At 28.9% G+C, this 17,566-nt stretch overlaps 2 protein-coding genes across 3 annotated transcripts; one reads left to right on the plus strand and one right to left on the minus strand.

Annotated features, from left to right (window-relative positions):
• Positions 1-5,662: 5,662 nt before the first annotated feature.
• Positions 5,663-7,913, plus strand: LOC130941094 (uncharacterized). 2 transcript variants are annotated; one of them, XM_057869483.1, is made up of 3 exons: positions 5,663-5,849; positions 6,657-6,910; positions 7,566-7,903. In XM_057869483.1, exon 2 carries the CDS (start codon positions 6,666-6,668, stop codon positions 6,897-6,899), a length of 234 nt encoding a protein of 77 aa, XP_057725466.1. In that variant the 5' UTR covers positions 5,663-5,849; positions 6,657-6,665; the 3' UTR covers positions 6,900-6,910; positions 7,566-7,903. The 2 variants fall into 2 exon arrangements, with proteins under 2 accessions (XP_057725466.1, XP_057725467.1); XM_057869484.1 differs by having other exon boundaries at positions 5,664-5,849; positions 6,662-6,910; positions 7,566-7,913.
• A 159-nt stretch (positions 7,914-8,072) lies between these two features.
• Positions 8,073-11,438, minus strand: LOC130941092 (proline transporter 1-like). Its single transcript, XM_057869482.1, has 7 exons — positions 11,083-11,438; positions 10,589-10,813; positions 10,410-10,504; positions 9,822-10,011; positions 9,201-9,325; positions 8,667-8,882; positions 8,073-8,536 (listed from the first exon to the last, which is right to left on the minus strand). Exons 2-7 carry the CDS (start codon positions 10,734-10,736, stop codon positions 8,159-8,161), a joined length of 1,152 nt encoding a protein of 383 aa, XP_057725465.1. The 5' UTR covers positions 10,737-10,813; positions 11,083-11,438; the 3' UTR covers positions 8,073-8,158.
• Positions 11,439-17,566: the final 6,128 nt, after the last annotated feature.

Genomic DNA, 17,566 nt, shown 5'->3' on the forward strand with positions numbered 1-17,566 from the left:
TGAATTTAAAAATTGTCGGTTTATTAAAATATTTATGAAATTGTATGCAAACATATGAAAGAAATTGGTTGCCAACCGGCCATTAGGAGGGCCGAGCCGAGCTACCTTACCTGCCACATCTAGCCATATCAGTAAAAATAACTACTTTTTAAATTGATCGCATATATAAATCAGCCCAACTTGCTTCGCCCTCCGGCGCTCAGTCCAACGCTACTGTCACTATTTTCGCGCCACTCTTTCTTGATCGCGTTGCTGCGATTTTGTGCAACCTTCTCGTGGAGTTGTTACTACATCGTGGAGTTGATGATGATCATACGAGCCATTCTTGATGGTCTTGAAGACCAAATTGGTTAAGAGATTTGATAGCAAAAGGATCCCCATTCCATATTTTGTTGGAGTCATAGCATCATCTCTACTAAACCAATCTTTGAAGACACTTCTAAATCCTCCCTCACCAAGAAAATGCTTTCTCTTGAAATTTTTTGTTGGCAACTTAAGGTTTTGTATGTGAAGCTTTTTGGATTGACCACCCTTTCTTCATCAATTACTTCTATCGGAGTATCGATGGTGGATCCACCAGGCCTATGATATGGGACCAATAATTTTCTCCTCTATTCTCAGATTACTCTTGGATTATATTAATTCAATGGCCAGTTTAGGATGATTATTTTAATAGGTATGCGAATGGTTATTTTAATTATTACGTGTATGATTATTTTGATTGAATTGAGTTTAGTTATATATAATTAAAATATGTTGGATGTTCAATTTATTAGGTATGTTATATGCGGATGATTATTTTTATCCTTAAATAGATGGTTATTTTTACTATGGGTGCGCGATGCCAGTGGTGGCGTGTGAAAAGCCAAGTAGCGACGGTGAAGTAGGATGATTATTGATTAAAGTCGGAGTAATAGCCAGTTGGGAAAGAAGAGTATATTGGAGTGAAATGTTTCGATAAATTAGAGTTTGGGATAGTTTTTTTTCAATAAATGAGTGAGTTTTTTTATTTAGATAATTTATGGAGTGTTTTTTATTTTTTATATGTATTTGGACTAAATCTCCAGCCCATTATACACATTGTCAAAATTTTTTATTGTCTCCCTAGCAAAATTTATAAGTGATATATCAGTTTGCCGATGACACTAAACCAATGAAATTTGAGAAATAACAGTACCACTTTTTTTTATAGTTGGGCATAAATTCTATAAAAAAAAAAAACAAAAATGATATAATTCTAATAAAATTTGCATGAAAATTTTAAAAAATATACGAGGAAATAGAAAAAAATGACATCCCAACTAAAGTTTATATTCTTGTCATGCTAATTTATCTGTACAAGTATTTGCTTTTTTAAACTTATTATGGATATTTTAATTACTAGTCTATTACCACGTTTTTTAATAGCCAAAACTAACGCTCTATAAGAGTGCAACCCAATAGTTTTTTGAAGGCAGAAACTTATTGCTACTTTAGAATCTACTTCTATGCAAATATTTATATATCCAAGATTCAAAGTCAAGTGTGAACCCAACAGAACAAGCCAATACTCCCAAGCTCTGCTAGAGTCATCGTACAGCTACCTAGTTCGCACTATAACAAGCCAATACTCCCAAGCTCTGCTAGAGCCATCATACAGCTACCTAGTTCGCACTATAACAAGCCAAGTAGTGGCAGAACTTTGTATGGACAATGGGGGGGGCATGGTCCCCCCAAAATGTTTGTAAAAATATTAGTAATTCTACTTTAAAAAAAATAAAATTAACTTGTTTGATTAAATTGATATACTTTTAATTTATGTATCTGAGTTCGATGTCTATTTTTACCATTTTTTCAAACTTTTTATCCTATTCTATTTAACAATAACAAATAACATATCTTTAAATCAACGTTACAAATTAAATATTATTATAGAATTAAGACTAAATTATATTTGACTTCTCATATATTTTTATGCATTATTTTTTTTAAAATAATAAAAATTATAATATAACTAGTAGTAATATTAGTTATTAATAAAAAGTTATTATTTTATTTTTAAATCAACTTTACAAATTAAATGCCATTATAGTATCAATACTATTTACATTAATAAATTTTGATATTTTTATTTTATTAGAAATTTAAGACTTTATTTTGTTGTATTATATTATTTGATTTGTAATAAAAATAATAACAAAAATAATTAATCTGAAAATTTTTGAGAGATAAATATTATCAAAAATAAAATTGATCTTTTAAAATGTTAAAAAATAATTTATAAGTTATAATTGATTTTATATAATTTAAATAAGAAATCAGTTTTTGTAAAAGAAAAATCAGTTTTTAGATAAAAAAATTAGTTTTTTAAATAAAAACAGGTTTTTATGTGAAAAACTATTTTTTTTCTTGTAAAAACTGATTTTTTTAAAATTAATTTTTTTATTTAAATTCAATTTGGCTTATTAACCTAAATAAATTTTTTTATTATTCAAAATTAAAATTATTTTTTTGTTAATCTTAACCATATATAATTTTACATATTAATAATAAATTTAAAAATAAAATAATTATATTTATAAATTTTATTTTAATATAAATACTATTATATAATTTTTTATTAAGATTTCTGTCTCTCCAAAAAAATTTTTGAAGCTCCACCACTATATATGATTGTTCTGGATAAATGTAATTACATTTTGTCAATGCATTAAATTTAAACTCTTTTAATTTATTGAATATATATCTAGTTAATAAATTTGTAATAATTAAGACCTAAACATTAGGACAAATCACGTAAAGAAATAAAATAAAAACCAAATTTATATGAATCCCCTAAACCAAGAACAGTTACGTGTATGTATACACAATTATATGTGAATCGAATTGATTTACATCGATTCAACCATTCTAGTGATAAATCGAATCAAGGAGATTTGAACTACTAGGTACAGGCATAAATCGAATCTATCAGCTTCGATTTAGTAATGTTCGAAATTCATCTATAGTAAATCGAAACCATTTGCATTGATTTAGATCCATGGTATGTGCCCATAATAATTCGAAGTGAATGGATTCGATTTAAGCTACGTAAATCGAATTGAGTGACTTTGATTTACATGCAATGAATGCTAATAGTAAATAGAATCTACTAGCTTCGATTTAGTACATATATACATATATAAGAAATTCAAATTCACTTGTTTCGAATTACATCTCACCATATTCATCTACCCCAAATTCAGATTCCAGATAAATTTTACACCAAAAAATCACTACATTTAAATTGCAAAAATAGAAGACGACCCGAATTGTATTTATCGCTTGGACGGCGTTGTCCATATTGCTGGTTCCATCCATAAAGAAGTTAGTGAATGAAATTTAATATCTTTAAAAAAAATTAAAATAAATAATAGTTTGTGATGTTAAGTCGTATAAAATTTTATTATATGTGTTATTGAGATTTTGAAACTATAAATAGTAGTTAGAGTAGTGATTTAGTGGTTTGCTAGAATTTTAAAAATACAAATGTCAGGTAGAGAGGTGATAAATAATGTTTAGTTAGAGTAGTGATTAATTAGACTAGAAATTTTTTTTCAGAATTTATGTACATCTAATTTAGATTTTGAATGTTTTAAATTAAATAGATAGTAAAAATTTGGCAAGGATTTAATTTAGTTTAACCTTTTTAAATTTAATTTAATTCTTAAACATTAGGTTAACGGGTAGTAATGTAGTTTAGTTTTGATTTATTTAAAATTAATTTAGTTTAATTTGTTTAAAATTAATTTAATTCAGTTTAATTTATTTAAAATTAATGTAATTTAATCATTAAATGTTAGTGTTTAAATTAATATAATTTAATTTAGTTTAATTTTATACTTTACCTATTGAATATTAGATTAACTATATATACTGTTAGAATTTAATTTAATTTGGTTTCATTAAAGTCTAATTAAAAGGTAAAGTATATTTTTTGTCTTTAAAGTTTGACAAAAGTTTTAAAAATATCCCTAAGTTTTATTTTGTTTTAATTTTGTCCTAAAATTTTTTTATTTACATCAAATATACTCTCCACGGCTAAATTTTTTAAAAATTTAAGACCAATATAACAATAATGTATGAAAATTATGCTTGATTTTCTTGTGTTGATTGTTGTTCTTATAAAATTGTTGTTGAATTGGTCTTAATTTTTTTAAAAAAATTAGCCGTCACAGGTATATTTAATGCAAATCGAAAACTTTTGGGACAAAATTGAAACAAAATAAAACTTAGGAGTATTTTTAAAACTTTTGTCAAACTTCAAAAACAAAAAATATATTTTATTCTTAATTAAATTATTGAATATTAGGTTATCTATGTCCAGAATTGCAATATAATTTACAATACAATTTATTTTCAATAGAGTTTGTTAGTTGTTATGGTTCTAAGAGAATTGTTTTCATGGTGGTGCAGCCACATCGATATATCACTAGTATGAGAAATACTCCTCCCTATATCATTATCGTTGTCATCAGCATTCATGGCGGACTCCACATCATCGTCATATCCTAGGACATCTTTCACCGCATTTGATTCTCTAACCGCCTCAAAAATCGGAATCATAACAGGAGTATTCATGCTAGAACCTAATTCCACAATCTCATTGCGGTGTAGATTACCTGCAAAAGATGGAGATGCCACCAAATCTTCCATAGACACAATTACAGACAGATACGAAGACGCAACAACAGGGATTGAACTGGAAGTTGCTGTCATTGGTACTGATTGATGATTTCGGTTCGATCCTCTGGAGTTAGAGACCACATCCACAAGTTTCACCAATAATTTAGGGATTCTCACTTCTGAAAACTAGCGATGACAGTAAAATAAAACTTGCAAATCCTTGTCACCGCTTATTACAAACGAGTCGTACTTCATCCTATTGCAGACAACACTTCTCGATTTGTTTCATTTTGTGTAGTCCAAATTTTTGTAATACGGTATTGTGAAAATCAACCAGGCTCATAGAAAGTCTAATAAAAACGCTCAACGGGTAGACTTTATTTTCGATTGCATTTTTTTCTTAATTATACTTTTATAGTATACAATAACTAAAATATTACCTTTCGTAGCCATATTCAATGTCACTCTAATGAGAATTTAACATTGTTAATATTTATATAGATTGGACATGTATACTAAATCGAATTATGTTAATTCGATATAAAAAAGTTGTTACTAATAGATAAATCAAATTTATTAGGATCGATTTATTCTATAATTGTGTTTGTGAGTAAATTGAATTCATATTATTCGATTTATTTTATTGCACCATTTTTTTCCATGTAAATTTAACCTAATAAGATCGATTTATTAGCAATGTCCCTAAGCTGAATGATCTTAATTCGATTTACTATGAAATTCTTTAAATCAAATGCAATCAATTTGATTTACATTTAAAGTTTTAAATTGATTTTCTTGAATTTGATTTATATATAAATTATAAATAGATTATCCATATAACGGTTTTTGGTTTAGGAGATTCATGTAAATTTGGGTTTAAACATTACATTACATAAAAATATTTTGGGTTTAAAGTCTCAGAATTGTTTTAAAAAAAAAACAATGAAAAATCACAATTTTAGGACATTTTTTATTTATTCCACACCAAAAAAAATCTGAGATCTTCTTCGAGTTGGATACTGAATTACTGATACTGCTCGTAACAAAAGTGAACGAGCCAAGTAGCATTTGACAAAAACGGTGCGTTTTGGCGAAACTCTATTCTTTCCTCTCTGCTCTGTAGTACTGATACGCCGTTCCCAATTCCCGTTTCGCGCCGCCACACCCTTCATCCACCGCTCCATTCTCGCTTCTTCTGCGATCAGGTTCTTACTTCCATCCTCCTTTCTTCCGATCGGATTCTATGATTCAATTTTTTTTGGGGGGGATGTCCGATGTCACATTCACTTTTGTTCGTTGCATTTGTTAGCAGATCTCTAATGGAGCTCGTAGCTTATAGCCTTTAGCTTTATCTTTGTGTCATTTGATTGGTGTTCCTTTTGCTGTGTTGTGTTGTGAACTCTGATCTACATGACTTAACATGTTTACGTCTTTTCATTCCAATTGTTTCAATGATTATAGTGTTTTAGTTGATTTCCTTTGTTATGATGAATTATGGTTCCTTGTTGTCCATATATATATCAGTTGCATTAATTGCCATTTTAGGTTAATAGAGACAATGCAATTGAAAGAACTGCTGATGTCAGAGTAGTTATATGCTGTAGAAATAGAATCAATGCTCTACAATGGACGTGGTCTTCATTTTTAGTTGCCATAGCATAGTTTTTCAATGATTTGTCAAGCATCAACTACTCATTGTTCTTCTGACTTTCACATCCTTAATGATTTATTATCAATTGTTTGATCTATTTGAGTTTCGATAGTTTTGGTCTAATTTAAGAATAATATGGATCCCTTGTCTTTCGGAACTTACTAGGACCCTTATACTGAGACAGTTTATGTGAAGGAGCTTGAGGGGTGGTCAATACTAGCCTCTGCAAGAAAGCTTTGTATGATAGAAGTTGTCTAAGTCATTTGTCATTCCACACTTGTGGCAATAGTTGAGCCACACATGAAAGAGCTAGTGCAAATGATTTGAAGTTATTTTTAAGTTTCTTATGATTTCTTTGCAGTGCAGGGAAATGGGTTTGTGGACATTACTTGAGGGGTTCCTGCTTCTTGCAAATGCACTAGCGATACTAAATGAGGACCGATTTCTGGCACCTAGAGGATGGGGCTTATCTGATTTTTCAAGTGGCAGGACAAAATCTTTCAAAGGCCAGCTCATAGGTCTTATTTACGCAACTCAGTACCTAAGAGTTCCTCTCATACTTCTCAACTCCATCTGCATCATTTTGAAATTTGTTTCTGGATAATGCCTAGCAAGGTGAGATTTCAAGACGTGTTGTCTAAACATTTTGTTAATCTTGTGTATGTTAATATCTGGTGTTATGGAAATACCCTCAGCTTTCCTACGGTGACTTTTCAAACAAAAAAGAACTCTACTTTTCTGAAACTGATGCTTGAGCCATTCTGACTGATATGCCAGTGCAACTCGTGGACATGAACTGGATGTAGTTGATTAGATTCTTAGTTCAGTTAATGAATGACTCTAGTCATCAAGTTATACTTTGTCATTTTCAAACTTGACTGATGTTTCAGTTCAACTCATGAACATGAAATGAATTATAAGTTGGTTAATTTTGTGTAGTTTGAACATTTGCTTGAAATAATTTATGGAATGTTGCTGTTAGTGAAATCATAGTGTACGTTGGAATTACCTATAGTTGATAGTAATTTTAACTTTAGCTGCGGTAGTAGTTGTTGTAGTTGACTAGTTGTATGATACTGGTGAGGTTGATAGTAACAATCTAAAGCTAGCATGGTGAACAACATCTACTACACATCTTTGCTTCTGCTTCCACTTCCTTTATCATATTAAATTTGAAGAATTTGCATGTTTATTTTATTGAAGGGTCAAGCTGCAGGAATAGCATAAACATGGTATAACAACACTAATTTCAGCTTCATCTTGTTTTCAGGTTCCGGTTACCACTAGATGATTTCAAGAAGTTGCTCCTGCGTAGAACAATTAATTTGACAAATTCTATTTTAGAAAGAGCCTCCACTTGTCTTAGTTTGGGATATTGGTCAATTGATTGTTATTTATTGCCCTAAAATCATGTTTACCATTGTGACATCAATAGTAAGAAATGAAAATCATTGTGACATTAGTTGGGTGGGTGTTGTATTCAATTTCTGAAGAATCAATTATCATCTGCCAATTTTCCTTATGTAAACTCTTGATCTATTTTTTTAATAGAATTTACCAATTTTTGGATTGGTGATATACAGCACAAGTGCACAACCGTTGTAGCTTTAGTATCTCAAGAATTCATATGGATGTTAACTTAATGGCTTATCAGAAAGTCAATCAATTCATAATTAGTGCCTAACATTTGCTTTTTACAGTCTTGTACCAATTGAAATGTAGCCATGTTTGGCTTTTGTTTTCATTTATTGTTGTCATTTTTTCTTCATAAATTCTTAAAATTATAAAATGTTGAAATCACGGGTGAAAGACACGATTAGCAGCATATATGCACATAATTGCCCTAATATATAATGAATTTAATTATAAATCAGCAAAAAAATGGTACGTTTTGGAGTCAACAGCAATAAGCCGTAGGGCTGCAACTGTTGCTGCAATAGACATGAATCCAAATAAACAAATGTTGAGCCAATGCCATAGCTTTTGTATGGATGTTAATTTGTTCTTATTTGCCACTAAGTACATATGGTTTGCAAGGATAAATGTAAGGGGAAATGTGCTGATAGCCCCTGTGATGCTCATGAAATCTCCAAGGAATGGCAATAGTGCTGACATAAATGTGTTAATAGCCAAGTAGCCACCTCTTACCATCACTCTAAATGACAAGTTCTTAAAAGCCAATGCACTTCCTTTGATCCCACGCTTTGTATCCAAATACTCATACATTGGACTTGCAAATATCTACATGGAGCAGATGAGAAATTATATTAATTCAGTAAAACATTTTAGAGAAACGTTTGGTGTACTTATTAGAAGAATTTTTCAAATAATTTAGAAGTGGGGAATTGAGAGCTTAGAAGCAGGTACATACGTGCAATGCTATAATTGATTGAAGAAAGGCAGTGATATTGGCCATGGCTTTCACCCAGACTGGACCATTAACATTATTCAGCAAATAGGTTTCTGTTGAAGATCCATAAGCCCAGTACCCTGCAAAAGTAACCAGATACAATGGGAGGACTCCAACAGTGAATTGAAAGTATAGAGCTTTCATCATGTTCTTCACAACTGGCTGCCTGATTGTTGCCTGTTAAGGGTTACAACCAAATAAAACTTAATTTCAAGAGCACATTCAGAGTTGAGGCAAATTACATTAAAGTTCGATTCCTATGCACTGACAACGTAAAACAGTTTTACATTGTCGACTAATAAATATTCAAGAAAGTGAAGAGTCATGATAAATAACTATCTGCTATGATAACTATCCATCATGATTCTTGTCTTCCTAAATTTCTTTTTGGTGACCAGTGTGAGATTGTTTTACTTTGTCAGTGCAGAAAGATTGTTGTCAAGTATGTATCCGCATTAAAATTAGGAAATGAATCAGATTTAGCTTCTTTCTTACCTGGATTTCAGGAAGCATGCCTGTATTATATGCAAAAACAAGATTAGCTGATGCTCCAATTGTAGTAAATATTTTACTTGTTGATGACCCTGGAATACTGTAATCTCGAGGTGGTGATTTTATTCCTAACGATAATGAAATTGGGATTAGAGTGCAGATTGATTCACACTGAATCTATGAACTTCAACCAAATGAAAACAACACAATATAACAAACTAAAGCATGGTAGATAGCAGATTTAGAAAAGTCAGTTGAAGAAAAAATGGAACTGGAGGAAAGGGAAAAGACTAGATGCTTGTACTACTAACTTTTTACTTAAGATTCAGTAATATACTTCTAAAGCTTAGATATTATTTATAAACTACTCAACATTAAATTTATATGGTTTTGCAAGTTCCCAAAAATATTTTATCTTGATTATCATTGAGACATGACATTGGTGAACTTATAAAGATAAATTATCATTGTATTAAAAGAAAATGCTTAATCAGAGATATTAGAGAACAGAAAAACCAAGCATCAGATATTCAGATTTGTTCATTGCATTCTTCAAACATGATAGTATATTCATAGAATAAGAATAAAAAAATACATCATAGCATCTTTGAAACTAAACATTACCATCTTTAAGGGACAGGACAAGTGCAATGACAATATATACTAAGCTGAAGAGTGTTGAAAACCCCAGCCAAACTCCAAGTGCTGAAAGATGTGGAATACAAATGGCAAACATTGCACACACTAATCCAGCTATGGCAATACAATATGGAAGCTTCATCTGACCATCATCCCAAAATAGAGCATACACAGCCTGCATCACAATGAAGTGAACACATACAATCAACAGAAAATCTCAACACAGTTTTTCCCTTGAAGGCATAAGGTGAAACCATAATGCAACTATTGTAGGAATATTCACATAAAGAATACTTTATACTAGATAACTGGTATGGTGTAGGTACTCAGTTCGATTTGGTATTTGACTGATTATTCTCTACACCAAAAATAAGTCACCCGTACAGAATATGTTATAATAAAAAATACACATTAAAAATGAGTTAAACAACACATATATTTATACACAAATATACAATGACTGATTTTTTGTATGCATATACCATTTTTTATGATAAAATTACAAGTATTTTGTAAGAAGAATTTGCGCAGGTAAATGAGAGAAGCAAAACAAAACAACTATAATTGTAGTACCTTTAAGGCAGAACCAGCCAAGATGATATAGCCAGCATTTATCATGAAAAGGTTGATATACTGCAGGGCCCATGTGAGAGAATATGCTTTTCTACCTGAAATAATGAATGAATGAATGAAAATAAGAATTATGCTACTAACATGGAAAAAAAATTATAGAAAAAACATTTTTCACATACCATAGATAAAGCCAGCTAAATCTCTGTATCTAATATGCCTTGTTCCACCAAATTCATGGAGCTTAGCAAGAAGAGCATTGGCGTATAGGGAAATTGCAGTTGCAAGAATCAAACCCAGCACACCACCTATCCAACCAAGAGGAACCATGATGGTCCCCGAGTATCCAAGAACATATGCGCTGTTGATTCCCGTTGTAAGCACAAAACCCACTTGAAACCATGAATCTACAAAAGCAAAGCCACAATTATTATTATTATTATTATCAGATTAAATATTCTTTTCGGTCTTGACCATTTATTCGAACGACAAAAGCAGTACTCTACGATTCAAAAATTCCTATCCAGTTCTCGATCATTTAAGTAATTGGTCTGGTTCGATTAAGATTTTCGAAGTGTGAAATCAGGCAAATAGTCAATTACTGTTATTATTATTCGAAAATCCAGAATTGCATTAAAATTGATAGAGAAGGATATTGAGAAGTGAGGTTGGTTACCGGTGCTAATTTGATGAGCTGTGTCGGGGATTTGAACTCCGGGAAGAAGAAGATCGTCGTCATCGGAAAGTAGAGTCAGGGCGACCTGCTCTTCTTCCTCGTCCTGCTCCTCCTTCACAGCCAGCTTGAATGATTGATTCTGTGTTGGAAGAAATGAATTGAATTCAGATTTCAGAGCACACAACTTGGGAGGGAAATGAATGAATTTATAGTAATAATTATTTTTGCGTGTGTGTGGGTTTTGTTGATAGTTGCGTCCACTTGTGTGCCTAACAGAGTAGTTCCTCTATCATTCTGCTCTTGGATCTTGCAACTTCAATCATTTCTTCTTATTATTATGTACGAATATTAGGTCCGGAAGTGAGTCCAACCGAGCTAGATTAAACTTAAGTTTGGCTCACATTATAGTTTGACTTATTAATAATTGAGTCTATTTCTTAAGTTCAAATTCGGTTAATCGAAAATTTACCAGCTCGTTCAAATTTAGAAGTTGACTCAAATAACAAAAACATAATCTACAATTCTATATTAATAAATTATAACTTATATATATTTAAAAAATATTAAAAAATCAATTTTATAATTATCTATCTATCAATTATATTTTTTATTTATATCCTACATTAAAATTATATATAAAAAATAAATATAAAATTTTAAATAATTAAAAATATTAATATATATGTAAAAGTATATATTACTATTATATATATATATAATATTAAAAGTATAAATTAAATTCATATAAAATATGTGTATTAATATATATATAATCGAATTAGTTCATGAACTAATAAACTGAATTTATCCAATTTTAAGTTTGACTCATTTAATTTATGAGTTCAATTTTAAACTCAAATTTGGATTACCAGCTCACAAATTTAACTTATCAAATTATTACTAAATTGAATTTAAATTGATTCATAAATTAACTTGATTCACTTCTAATTCTATGTACCATATAAAAAATAATAAATTTTATAACCTTAAATTATTAGATTCTGAACTTATCACTCAATGTGACTAGTTTAAACAAAGTTCACTAATTATTATAATATATTAGATATAAATATATAAAAATAAATTAAAAGAATTATGCTACAAAACTCAATCCACGCTATATATGTAAAAAATATATTATTATTATTATTGTGGATGATAATAGTACATCATCAATCTGACGGATGACATAGAAAGTTGTGATACTTGAAAGTTCTGGTAGTTAGTTATAAGATCTATTGTGGAACACATGCATATATCTAGATTTCATTGTCCCGCTTCATCATTGGCCATGGCCATTACAATTATACATGTTTAGTTAGTTATATATTATAGGGAATATTAAATACAGTTATTTATTATTTTAAAAGTCTTATATTAAGTATTTTAAAGGTTGTTTTCATAATAATTCACTTGTAAATATTATGGTCTTGTTAAAATATTTTGAACCAAAAATAGAGAGATTAAAAAATAGAAGAGTTTTACCAACTTAAATTTTTATCAATTTATTATTCATGAGTGTCTTAAACATTTTAAAATTTTCCTTTTTCATCTTCTTAACTAACGTCTTTATTACGACTTTTTGTAAATATAAAAAATGGCCACAATACATTTGTCAATGAACTGTAAGTTCACGTTTCCAATTTTGATCATATATATGCCATCTCTTATGTTTTTTGATGTATTAATAATTGGAATGCAATAACATATTAATAGTGTAATATAATCACACATTGCCACCACAATTACTATAGTTAGTTATTTCATCCAATACTTAATAATGGTCATCATATAATAATATTCAAAACTTGTAGTTTTAATTTCCTTTCCTTAAAAGAATCATTCACAGGGGAAAAGTAATGGGTCCAGGTCGTCACTCATCCTACACGGCTGCAAATTCCATCCTATGCCTATAAATAAGCATTATTTTTTTAACAGGTTACACCTACTTTTTACTAAAAAGTTTGGGAAAACTTTCAAGTGTGTCTTTTAGGAAGTATGAATATCTTTGAAATTTTATAATGTGAGAAGTATTTTTTTTTCCATGAAATGGTATTTCTGCAATATATAATTTTATGGGTAAATAATTAAATTCATTGTTAAAAGATTATTTATTTTTTAAATTAATTCTTAAAATATTTTTTTTATTAAATTTATTTTCAAAGATTTTAAAATAATTTCATTAATTTTTCTGTTATTTTTTTTGTTAACGTATCACGTTAAATAATACTCGATACGTACACAAAAATTTTAATTGACTATTAGTCTATTAATTTATATGACTATTAACATTATAAATTTATGAAATTAGATCATATCAAAACCTGATTGAAGAAAGAACTTGAGGCATTAGAATCTCTCAATTTGAGATTTATTTTATCTAATTTCATAAATTTATTATATTAGTAACTAATTAGAACTATTAGATGTGTGTTGTGATGTCACTTAATGTGTCACATTAATAAATTTTAATGTCAAGTCTTAGAAATGAAAGTAACAAAAAGACTAAAATGACTAATTTAAAATATTTAAATGACAAATTTAATTAAAAAAATTTCAGTAACTAATTTAAAAAAATGAATGATGTTTCGAATATTAATTTAACTATTTACTCTTATTTTCGTATTAAGCTCACTCAAATTTTGTAAGATGCACATAATTTGGCAAACATGGATTTTTAAGAAGAGATGTGTAGAAAGTGATGGACAATAATATTTATTCTACAGAAAATGATATTTCCATAAGAGATGTGTAAGACTTAGGGACCACAAATTACGTATTGCTCTCGTGAATTGGTCCAAATTTAACAAAGTCGTAATTGAAAATGTCATATTTCTAAATTTAACAAAATCGTGAATTGGTCCAAATTTAACAAAGCTTCTCTGAACCGTGAAAGTTGCTAACTCACTGTACTTTGCGAATATACAATACTTGAATAATGGACACGCCATTACCCATAAGAGTTAGATATTGATGTTATAGTTTTGTCTCATAAATCTTGGATTAGATTTGATCTCAAATTATTATCACCTAAAAGTTGAAGCTACAATCACCTCATTTGTTCTTAATCTCAATTATTACTTCTAAAATAATATATCTATACGCACACTACTATTCACACCTAATTAGTGTTTTGTGGCTAGAAAAAAAAACATATATTAAAACAAAAATATATGTACACATTAAAAATTAATTATTAAATTAATTATTATACAATTATATATAATTTTTAATATATATTTTATATTTTATATTAGTAACTAATTTTAATATATATCTAGCAATACCCGTTAAAATGACAAAAACGTGTTTTTTGTGGTTTTTCTTTTATTTCTAAAGATTCAAAATTTAGTTGACAATTAATTTTAAAGCACCTTTTTATATCTTTTCTATTTTAGATATTTTGTCTGTTTTTGTTTGATGCTTTATAATGCTAATAATCAATCAGCAAATTATAAAAATATGAGGCTTGCTATACATACAAGTCTTTTTGACTTACAAGTTTTACAAGTTGCTACACATTAGAGTCTTTTAATGCGTTATTTAATTTCCAAAGCGCTACACTCACCGTGAATTATGAACGACTCCTCTTCCTCTTCCTCTTCCTCTTCCTCTTCCTCTTTCTCTTCTTCACTCACCGTGAATTATGAACAACTCATCTTCATCTTCCTTTTCCTCTTCCTCTTCCTCTTCCTCTTCCTCTTCCTCTTCTTCTTCTTCTTCTTCTTCTTCTTCTTCTTCTTCTTCTTCTTCTTCTTCTTCTTCTTCTTCTTCTTCTTCTTCTTCACTCACCGTGGATTATGAACAACTCATCTTCCTCTTCCTCTTCTTCTCCTTCTTCTTCTTCTTCCTCCTCCTCCATGTATTTCTTCGTTATTCTCTTTGCTTTTTCATTAGTTGTTTTATTTGCGTTTATTACTGGTATTCTTGCTTCGTTTTTTTTTCGATTTTCATGGTTTCTGAAATCAAGCTTTGAAATCGTTTTGAAGATAATGAAACTTCAGAAATACACCCAAACGATTATAGAAAATACACCCAAACGATATTTTTTCGTTATTCTCTTTGCCTTTTCATTAGTTGTTTTACTTGCATTTATTACTGGTATTCTTGCTTCTTTTTTTTCGATTTTCATGGTTTCTGAAATCAAACTTTGAAATCGTTTTGAAAATAATAGAACTTCAGAAATACACCCAAACGATTATAGAAAATACACCCAAACGTATTTCTTCGTTATTCTCTTTGCCTTTTCATTAGTTGTTTTACTCGTTTATTACTGGTATTCTTACTTCTTTTTTTTTCGATTTTCATGGTTTCTGAAATCAAGCTTTGAAATCGTTTTGAAAATAATGAAACTTCAGAAATACACCCAAACGATTACAGAAAATACACCCAAACGATTATAGAAAATACACCCAAAGGACACTTTATGCATAATTCAGAACTCTTTCTCTTTCTCCTCCTCATATTCTGCTGCTTCTTCTTCTTCAAAAAACTTGAAAAAAAATAATGGAAATCAAGAATAACGAAAAAAGAAACAAAGAGAAAAGCACGAAGAAGGAGAAAGAGAAGGCAAAAAACGAAAAGAAAAGAAGAAGAAGAAGGAGGAAGTGCAGCAAGATGCAGTGAAATTGAGTAACGGTTGAAGAAGGAGAAAGAGAAAGTAAGAAACGAAAGAAAAAAAGAAGAAGAGGAAGAGGAAGAAGAACGTGCAGTAACGTTCAAGCGCGTTAATATAATAACTTGTAAAGACTTGTATAAAAAAATGCTTGTATATGGAGAATTTCTCTAAAAATATACTGTTTTAAGAGTGAGATTAGAATGACTTCTCATAGAAGTAGAGTATATATAAGAGATTTTGACGATCAAAGTAATAATAGTTTAAGAGATATAAGAATGAAGAAATACATAACATATTTTGGATGTGAGTTAAATTATTTATTTATAGTATTAGAAAAATTAAAAAAAAAATCTAGATAAATATTTGTAGAATATATAAAATTTTACGTAAATATAATCTAAATTACATCTTTTATATGCCAGCATACTTTTATATTTTTAGGTAAACAATTGCTTTATACTTAATTTAAAAGCTGGATTGTAACAATAACAAACTATTAAAGGGGACAAATTATTTTTTTAATGGGTAGTATCTGTATTGAATTGGTATTTTTTTTATCAAAAAAAATAAAGAGACTCAAATTTGGTTAGATAAATATAGAAAAAATATATCATTTAAACTATAATTTATTGACACCTGTATTGAATTGATATACTATATGTTATTACAATATTGATTGTTATTATAAAAATATTTTTATACTGTTAGCGTATAGGAGTTAATTCCTTTGGATAACCATTTATTCTATTTAATTATATATTAATGATTACTAAAAGCTAATGCATCTCTTCTTTTGATGTTTGATATGATGAAAAACAGTTGTAGGCATTACTGGGCGATTAATATCATTGTCCTTTATCAAAATGATATAGATTATGTACTAAAAAACATTAAAGATCGTGAAAAATATCTAAAATGGAGTGGACAAAGAAATTTTAAGATGATTTTAGTATTAACGCACTGTTTGGATCAACCGAAAATGCAAGGAAGGAAAATGCAAGGAGGGAAAATAGATGGAAAACTTCATTTTTCATTGATTGGATGACAATGAAAATTGAAAGGAAAGGAAAAAAAGTGACGTGGGACCCACTCTCAAGTTTTCTTCTCACTCTTGCGATGAAAATGAATGATAATACACAAAATGAATGTCAAATTACTCATTTATCCCTAGTGTTAAAAAAAACAAAAGAAAAATGAAAGATTTTAATGTAATTTCATTTGGTTATGATTTTCTTTCTCTCCTTTTTTCCATTCATTTTCTCTTCATCCAAACAACATAAAAAAAATCAACTTTTCTTCTTATTTTCTTTCCTTTCATTTTCTTTCCTCCTATTTTCTTTCCTTCCATTTTCCATCTTCTATCCAAACAAAGTGTAAGAGTTGCACACCACAAATATTGAGGGCCATATTATGGTGCAAATTATTTGTTAATAAAAAGTGCAAATTATTCGTTTTATAGTAGAAAAAAAATCATATACAGTACACATAGTGATTTTCATTTTTCATCTTATTCTATTTTTTAAAAGTGTACATAATTCAATTCAGTTAAAAATTTGGTCTGAACTGAAATATTTTAAGAACTAATTTGATATGATTTTAGTAGATTTAGACTCGAATAAGAATATCAAAAATAGACTTGATTATTATTTAGAGTTGCGTCTAAGTCAAGGTGAATTCTACTTCATCCGACCCATATACACAGTAAGAGAATTAAAAAAGACATATATATTTTAAATTAATTTTAATATTATATTATATTATTTATAAATTTATTATTTTATTTTTAATCACACTTATTGAATTAGAAAATAGATTAAAAAAACATTAAATTAAAATTCATGGATAAATTCAAATTCAAATATATAT

Source organism: Arachis stenosperma, chromosome 7, assembly GCF_014773155.1.
Source record: "Arachis stenosperma cultivar V10309 chromosome 7, arast.V10309.gnm1.PFL2, whole genome shotgun sequence".
Lineage (NCBI taxonomy): Eukaryota > Viridiplantae > Streptophyta > Magnoliopsida > Fabales > Fabaceae > Arachis > Arachis stenosperma.

Coding starts and splice junctions, on each gene's coding strand:
- LOC130941094 (XM_057869483.1), top strand. CDS start 6,666: ATGGGTTTGTGGACATTACTTGAGGGGTTCCTGCTTCTTGCAAATGCA.
- LOC130941092 (XM_057869482.1), bottom strand. CDS start 10,736: ATGGTTCCTCTTGGTTGGATAGGTGGTGTGCTGGGTTTGATTCTTGCA. Junction 10,012..10,409: donor TGGCTGGTTCTGCCTTAAAG/GTACTACAATTA, acceptor ATTGTGATGCAG/GCTGTGTATGCTCTATTTTG. Junction 9,326..9,821: donor TGTCCTGTCCCTTAAAGATG/GTAATGTTTAGT, acceptor CATTATCGTTAG/GAATAAAATCACCACCTCGA.